Source organism: Electrophorus electricus, chromosome 4 (genome assembly GCF_041902795.1).
Source record: "Electrophorus electricus isolate QZ-2024a chromosome 4, ASM4190279v1, whole genome shotgun sequence".
NCBI classification, from domain to species: domain Eukaryota; kingdom Metazoa; phylum Chordata; class Actinopteri; order Gymnotiformes; family Gymnotidae; genus Electrophorus; species Electrophorus electricus.
Window position 1 is genome coordinate 7,085,924 of NC_137500.1, and position 8,513 is coordinate 7,094,436.

Below are 8,513 nucleotides of genomic sequence, written 5' to 3' on the forward strand. Positions count from 1 at the left end.
TCATAAGGAATTGTTGGAAATTTCTTAGTTTAATAATAAGAAACAATAGAGTAATCTAGACATCTATCTGGTTATTTGATCTTACAAAAAGGCTCTTAAATGTAAAGTAATAAACTTTACGTTGTATGATTATCTTTTGTGCCCTATATGTAGTGGAGTAAAAAGTTATGTAGTGAAATTTCTGCTAAATCAGTTTGGCACCACATATCTTGCGTCACCTTATGTAGCTCTGTCAAAATTAGAGAATTCTGAGACACTCACTGCAGAACACATTATGCATTTATGCACATTATGCTCAATTTACTAAGTTCAGTAACAATGAAGTAATAGCGTAACTTGAAATTGAAGCCACAACTTTTATATCAAATGTCAGGTTAATAAATACACACATACACAAAGTTACAGTTATATTCCTTCAGTCATTTTTATAACCGAAGCTTTTTGATGCTAGTTTTCACTAATATTAGCCTGTTTCATGTGGGCAAACCTAACTAGTTTGCTGACGAGACTACAAGTTCTAATATATTTTGTGGTTGCCGTACTCATTTCAGGTCAGTGTTTTAAACTTGAATAACATGAAACATTGTCAGTATAAGCTAAGTTTATATTTTCGGGCACACACTACCAAGAAACACCGCTAAGAGTAAGGCTGTCTGATGATAAAATACCTTGCGGTCCTACTAGTTTGCCATTTTTCTTTGTACTGAGGACAGGTGGTGTAATTTTATTAAATTTTTGTATTTGGTATTATTTTTTGTTCTGTTGAAAAAGCTACAAGGTTGTTTTTAAAAAAAATGATGATTGTATGATGTACTCTCCAGCCGTGCCTACGAAGTAGATATTGATTGTTTAATTGTATTAATAGCGCAACTGAAGTATCCACTGTACGATATTTTCTCACAGATTGAAGAAATTAACGTTTCTCATTCTAACAGTATGTCTAACTCAAGGCAGAACAGATTTTGCACTGCTGTGAATGCTGTATGCTGATGAGACTACAAGTTATAATATATTTTCAGTTCAGATGCTGAGAACAAACCATGCATCATCCACTACGGAGTGTCCTTCCTGTCATATATATATATATATATATATATATATATATATATATATATATATATATATATATATATAAAACATATAAAAATCTTTGATGAGATTTCACAGTTGATAAATCTTTATTCACTCAAATAAATTATATAATTATAAACTGTGAAATCTCATCAAACATTTTTCAGAAATTATATTCAGTGACAGAGATGTGATTTGATCCCATATTAATTAAATCATAAGGACATGAATGTGATATCTGACATGACCTAATGTTAAGTATTTCTAAATATATGGCGGATGCAGGAAGTACATCTTCTGCTGAGTTCTCTTGATGGAGGTGATGATGCTGTCCCACTACAGGTCACTGGTGAGCGTAGTACCCAGGAACGCGTAGTACCCAGGAAAGTGTAATACCCAGGAACATGTATTACCCAAGAATGCATAGTACCCAGGAGCATGTAGTGCCCAGGAATGCGTAGTACCTAGGAACTGCCAACACAGTTCTGTCAAGGATGGTGAGTGTTGGCAGGGTTGGGGGACTTCTCCTGAAGTCCACTGTCATCTCCACTGTTTTCACTGTGTCCAACTCCAGATTGTTGTGAATGCTACAGAGAACAACCTGGTCCATCACCCATCCATCACCCATCCATTACCCGTTAATGATTATTGGCCAATAGCACTCACACCTATCATAGAACAACTTTTCACTGAACATAAAAAATAAGGAACTCATCATAGACTTTAGGAGACACTGAGACCCTCGCTCCTTTAAACATCAAAAGAGAAGTAGTAGAGAGCGTTTCCAGTTTCAAGTTCCTAGGAATCCACATTACGGATTACCTCAGCTGGACCGCAACCATACTGCTCTGGTCAAAAAGTCCAACAGTGGCAATATTTTCTGAGCACACTAGGGAAAAGCAACTTGGCTGTGGAGCTTTTGGTGGCCTTCTATCACTGCTCTGTGGAGAACATACTGACATATTGTATTAAACTATGGTATGCCAACTGTTCATTAACAGACAAAAAAGCTCTCCAGAGGGTCATACCCACTGCCCCAAAAATAACTGGACAATCCCTGCCCACACTGGAGGAAAACTTGCTGCCTGCATAGTGCCAGAAGGATTCTGAAGGATGCAACTCACCCTAGACATCCCAGACTCTATTCTCCCTCCTGTCTGGAAGGTCTTTTCCCCAGGGCCATTGCCGAACTAAACAAGTATTGCTCTCTTATTTCAGCATAATAACAGCAGTGCAAGGTACACTGAGTGAAATCATTTGTGTAATAAGTGTAATATTTTATTTTATTAAGAAATATTCTTATTCACATGCAATTGTTTTTTTATTGATGTGTGCTATTTCTATTGCTGTATGTGAGGATGAAAACTATTTATATGTATGTCAATTACACTGTTTTAGGGAGTACTATTACATGACTGTGTATATGATTCTGTTTGTAAGGAGTTGCACAACAAATTTTGTTGTATCAATATACAATGACAACAAAAGGTATTGATTCAACATTTTCTATTCCCATAGATGCATCATGAGGTGGGCCCCCTTCTGTTGTCACTATCAGTCCCTCCCAGGTTCCGTGTTCCGTGTTTTCCCTGTTGATTTTTAGTCCCTTTTCATAGTTTTGTTTTCTCCTCTCCTCTCCCCTCGTTTGATTTTCAATACCTGTCCCTCGTTTAGTTCATGCATTTAAACCCTGTCTTGAACCCTGTGTTTTTGCTGTTCATTTGAATGTGTTTATGTGGTTGTGCTTGGTTCGTGACTCGGTGTATGCAGATTTGAATCATTGTGTTTAAGTTTGTTCTCCTAGCCTTAGTCCTGGGTTTTCCTTAGTCTTTTGTTATAGTCTGCTTTTGTGTACTCTTCTGTTTGTTTAGTCATGTATCCCCATACTCTCTGTGTCGGGTCTTTGACCCTGGACTGCCTTAATGACTCTGATTCTGGATTTGCCCCTATTAAATCTTGCTCTTCTAGGAGGCATTTGTGTAGATATGTTGTTGCTCACATTAATGACATCTTGATCTATTCACCCTCCTATAACCATCATGTGTGTGATGCATGTCAGATACTCAGTACTCACCTGTGCAATAAGGTAGAGAAGTGCAATTTTCCTGAACTTCCTACCTACATGAACTTCCTTGGCTAAATGATTGGGAAGGCCTGCATACAAATGCAGTCTGCTAAGGTGGCGGTGGTGACCAGATGACCACAACACTAGATGTGCCGCAAGCTGCAACAGACAAGCCCTGGGTTTGAGGTGGCAGTGACTGAGGCTTTCACTGCGCTCAAGTCAGCCTTCACCAGTGCTTTGATACTGCACCATGGAGGCAGATGCATCTGTGGGGGTGGGGGACATTCTGTCCCAGTGGAGAGGTGAGAAGCCAAAACTGAATCAGTGGCCACCTTCTCCTGGAAGTTAACTCTTATGCAGAGCAACTATGGGGTCAGCCACTGGGAATTGCTGGCCATGAAGATGGTGTTCGAGGAGTGTAGGTACTCAAGGAGTGGAGCACATCACCCCAGGACGTAGTGGATGATGCATGGTTTGTTCTCAGCATCTGAATTGAAAATATATTATAACTTGTAGTCTCGTCAGCATACAGCATTCGCAGCAGTGCAAAATCTGTTCTGCCTTGAGTTAGACATACTGTTAGAATGAGAAACGTTAATTTCTTCAATCTGTGAGAAAATACTCGATCGTACAGTGGATACTTCAGTTGCGCTATTAATACAATTAAACAATCAATATCTACTTCGTAGGCACGGCTGGAGAGTACATCATACAATCATCATTTTTTTAAAAACAACCTTGTAGCTTTTTCAACAGAACAAAAAATAATACCAAATACAAAAATGTAATAAAATTACACCACCTGTCCTCAGTACAAAGAAAAATGGCAGACTAGTAGGACCGCAAGGTATTTTATCATCAGACAACCTTACTCTTAGCGGTGTTTCTTGGTAGTGTGTGCCCGAAAATATAAACTTAGCTTATACTGACAATGTTTCATGTTATTCAAGTTTAAAACACTGACCTGAAATGAGTACGGCAACCACAAAATATATTAGAACTTGTAGTCTCTTCAGCAAACTAGTTAGGTTTGCCCACATGAAACAGGCTAATATTAGTGAAAACTAGCATCAAAAAGCTTCGGTTATAAAAATGACTGAAGGAATATAACTGTAATTTTGTGTATGTGTGTATTTATTAACCTGACATTTGATATAAAAGTTGTGGCTTCAATTTCAAGTTACGCTATTACTTCATTGTTACTGAACTTAGTAAATTGAGCAGTACTTACAATGCATAATGTGTTCTGCAGTGAGTGTCTCAGAATTCTCTAATTTTGACAGAGCTACATAAGGTGACGCAAGATATGTGGTGCCAAACTGATTTAGCAGAAATTTCACTACATAACTTTTTACTCCGTTACATATAGGGCACAAAAGATCATCATACAACGTAAAGTTTATTACTTCACATTTAAGATCCTTTTTGTAAGATCAAATAACCAGATAGATGTCTAGATTACTCTATTGTTTCTTATTATTAAACTAAGAAATTTCCAACAATTCCTTATGAAGCAGAGCTAAGTATCTTCCTCTGTTAGGTCTACTGTGACACTACTAACAAATTGTTAAAATGCAAAACACAATAAATCAACATTGAAAATTCCATTTGCACTGTCTAAAATATCAGGTAAAATTTATGGCAATTATGATAATACTTATTGATTGTAACATAACTTTTTCATGTAGTATGACTTAAAATTTACACTTGAATAACTATTTGAGTTTGGGGAACAGAAATGGATATGTTGGTAGAGCATTTATAACCCTCATAGCACTGACAGGTAAACCCATCTACAAAGACATTAAGGTCATCTAGAGAAGGCACACCAATAGCTAGGTATTTCCCATCATGCTCCTGAATATTGAAGTGATCTGGGTTCAGGTGAAGGTAGACGTTCGAGTTGGGGTTCTTGCGGACACAGCGCCCATTACTCTGGCACAGAGTATCACTGCAGAGCTTCGCAGCTGCAGTTACGTTGGCTACATATGGGTTAAGGGTAGAGGGCAAGTAGGCAGCCAATGCTTCACATGAGGCCTGCCGGGCAAGAGAGAGAAAATATGTCAAATACAACGTCCATACTATGGAAGACTGAAGGATTTTTGTTTCACTCCTCCTCGGTGTGTCTTGCCAACATTCATCAAAGTAGCATTTGTTCTCAATGAAGTGCTGCTTACCATAAAAGGTTTGATCTGCATGATATAGATGGAAATCACAATAAATTACAATAACCTGACAATACATGATGTTCATAGTAATAAGCTAAAATAAATTATTCATTAACATTTCGCTTAATAAATGCAGTTTGTAAACACTAAACCATGTATAAGAAAAATTGATGAAAAATGTGATTTTGAATTTTAAATTAAAATGGTGTTTATGGTTTTGAATTGTATCTTAATATGGAACATTGACTTCTTGTCTGACTAAACACCTACTGGATAATGTCACAGAGAGAGAGAGAGAGAGAGAGAGAGAGAGAGAGAGAGAGAGAGAGAGAGAGAGACTGTTTCCCAGCAAGATAGAAAAAGGTTGTACAATACTGGCTTATCATTTTATTACAAAAGTGTGTCTGTTATCCTTCTCTGTATGACTCAATTGTAATGATGGAGAGGTGATGAGCGAACATACTTGGCACCTTGGATGTGATGAGGAACGGAACTAACTAAGGATGCCAAAGAATGTGACTAATAGAATAGAATAAATAAATAATAGGTTTAATAACAGATACAGACAAACACAGAATAGAACAAAGGACAGACAGAATAACAGGCTAACAAGGTGAGTGTGAGGACTGGGCAAAAGGGGCATAAACCCGTTTGATTTTTTGAGGTCACATGCATCGAATAGGTGTTTGATTTTAAGGGACTTTAATTCTCCTGAAATATGCTGGAGGGCTCTGACAACTTCATCAGGGTCTAGCACCTTTAAGAATAGGCTCCTCGAGTTCACACACGAAAGTCCATTGAGGCAGTTCGTTGACAAACCAACTAGGTTTATGAGTGAGCAATCGCCATCGATTTTAGATCTGGTGTTTGCTAAAACAGTAGACTTTATCAGTGATATGTCCTATGGGCAACTGCTAGGATCCAGCGACCATGCGGTGTTGCTGTTTAGATGCAACCTGACCTGACTAAGGACTGATGGTCGGACACAGCGACCAAATATATGGAAGGCTGATTTCCCGGCCATGAGGGGTAAGGCTAGAGAGGCACCCTGCCCTATCACTGATTGGGACACTACATGGGACAAATTTGTACAGTTCCAGAGCGATGGATCGTCACCTTACATACCGCTACGTTCTGCTAGGGAAGCAACTGCCAAGCCACCCACCATGGATTGGTTGCGTGGAAAGTAAGAGTCTACGTAGGTGCGCTAAACAGTGGAAGTAAATATGAGTGAGCACATGTATATTTTGCATGCGACTAAAGGAAATCTGTCATTATTGCTTGACTTGTGCTCTTGCATTTAAAAAATGTCCTCTCGACTATTGGCAGCAAAATAACCCCATACACTTGCCGCTTGCAGAAGCTGGAACACTGAGCTACTAGTTGTTTCCCAAACTGGGAGAGTTGTTCCAGCAGATCTCTTGCCCAGGTAAAACACACACACACACACATAGATATTGTTTAATATTTGATATTACCTTGGTGTCAAAGTCAGCACTTCCTCCCCAGAGTATAGCCCCTGATGTGCCTAAAGCTGCACTCTCCCCAATAGTGCTCACTAGATCCACCTGTAGAGGAGCAGAAGTATAGAGAGGGACCAACCAAAATTACACTATTCTGGTATAATTACTATATACTTCTCATACTTATAGTGCAATTCATAAAATCTGTCAAGAACTCACTGTATTCAGCTGTAAATGCAAAACCAGATAAGTACCATTTTCAGGTTTACCAGTTATTTAATCTGCAATCTCACCTCGCCCAGGTAGACATTGTTCTGATCATGGAACACAGGGCGGAGGTAGGTGTAAATGGGGTCAGTGTAGTTTTTCCTTGGGAGAGCAGACACCCTCACAGCTTCCTTCACCCGACCTCTGACAAAAAGAGTCGTGCTGGTCTTTCCCTTCTGGCCGATTGACAAGTATGCAGAGGGGTACAAAGCTGTACTGGATTCCCAAAGCCAAAGGAGCTCATTATTAAGAATTTGTTCACGCTGTGGGCATTCTCCCGTGTACCCTGGTTTATCCCAGCCATAGTTGTAGCAATCTGGATACAAATAGTAGCCCCAGAGGTACTTTGGCCGTATGTTATTTCCCAGCTGCACTGTCTGTTCCATGTAAGCACGGGCTGCTTTTTGAAACTGTTCCTTGGCAACATCAACAGCCTTATTAGAGGACAGTGATGGGTCTTTCTCTTTAGCATACTGAATGGACAGACTTCGATAGATGTCTAAGGAGGCCCAGTCTCTTGCCCACAGTGGACGCCAAGACTCCCAATCAATTACAGCCAAGCCAGGGGTAAACTCAGGAATGTAGTGGTTTATGTCATGCAGGGCTTTTTCAAGGCTGGCCGTCAGGTTCTCCTTCTGGGGAATACCTCCATTATATTGCTTCCCAGTGGAGGTGTCTACGTAGGGGTACAGCCCAAGCCGATTGTAATAGAAGAGGACAAGTAACTGATCAGGGATGTTGACTGGTGTGGTCACTGCCTGGAATGCAGAAAAGTCCAAAGCAATTTTGTGTTTGTTGCACACTTTAGTAGGTGCATTCCATATGGCTGCAAAAGGTGTGTCCTTGAAGAGTGGAGCAGCTGTGATGGGTAGAGCCAAGGATATGCTGAGCAACGAGGTGAGCGAGAAGATCAAGATGAGCAGGTAAATAGGAGATTGTCCCCATGACTTACTGACACGGCACATTGCTGCAACCTAAAAGAAGTGGACAACAACCAGTGCATGTCCATAAGCATGACACTATATAGCCAGTGTATCTTAACTAATACAGTTCTCAAGATCTAGTTGTGACACTCAGCCTTTGCCATCAGATTAGTTTATAAATGTTATAAACTTATCAAAGGGAATATGTTTGACAGAATAGCTTGCAGGCTATTATCAATGACACTGCTAAATTCTGTCAAAGCCACTGCCCAGAATTTATGCAAAAATAGCAGAACATTATTACCTGACCATCCAATACAGAAAAAAAATAAATAATTGTATATTTTGAAATTAATAAAAATTAAATCATATAAATAAATCATGCAAATGTATGGTGTGTTCTGTGCTTACTTGAAACACATGACCTGAAAGCATACCTTGCACCATTCTTTATACTTTATTACTATCTTATCAAAAATAGTTTTTGATGATAATATTGTTAACATTTCATTAATCTACTAAATTGTTTAAACCTCTATAATTCTTTAACTGTAAT

At 39.0% G+C, this 8,513-nt stretch overlaps 1 protein-coding gene across 1 annotated transcript; it reads right to left on the reverse strand.

Moving 5' to 3' along the window:
- Positions 1-4,689: 4,689 nt before the first annotated feature.
- On the reverse strand, positions 4,690-7,999 carry LOC118240953 (hyaluronidase PH-20-like). Its single transcript, XM_035523625.2, has 3 exons — positions 7,061-7,999; positions 6,783-6,872; positions 4,690-5,173 (listed from the first exon to the last, which is right to left on the reverse strand). The coding sequence occupies exons 1-3, from the start codon at positions 7,997-7,999 to the stop codon at positions 4,838-4,840; spliced, it is 1,365 nt and encodes a 454-aa protein (XP_035379518.1). The 3' UTR covers positions 4,690-4,837.
- Between the last annotated feature and the right edge of the window lie 514 nt (positions 8,000-8,513).

Bases quoted from the DNA above. Each gene is read 5' to 3' on its own strand.
- LOC118240953 (XM_035523625.2), bottom strand. From the start codon at position 7,999: ATGTGCCGTGTCAGTAAGTCATGGGGACAATCTCCTATTTACCTGCTC. The intron at 6,873-7,060 runs GTGAGATTGCAG...GCTCCTCTACAG, and splicing joins ACAATGTCTACCTGGGCGAG to GTGGATCTAGTGAGCACTAT. The intron at 5,174-6,782 runs GTAATATCAAAT...CTTGCCCGGCAG, and splicing joins GTGCTGACTTTGACACCAAG to GCCTCATGTGAAGCATTGGC.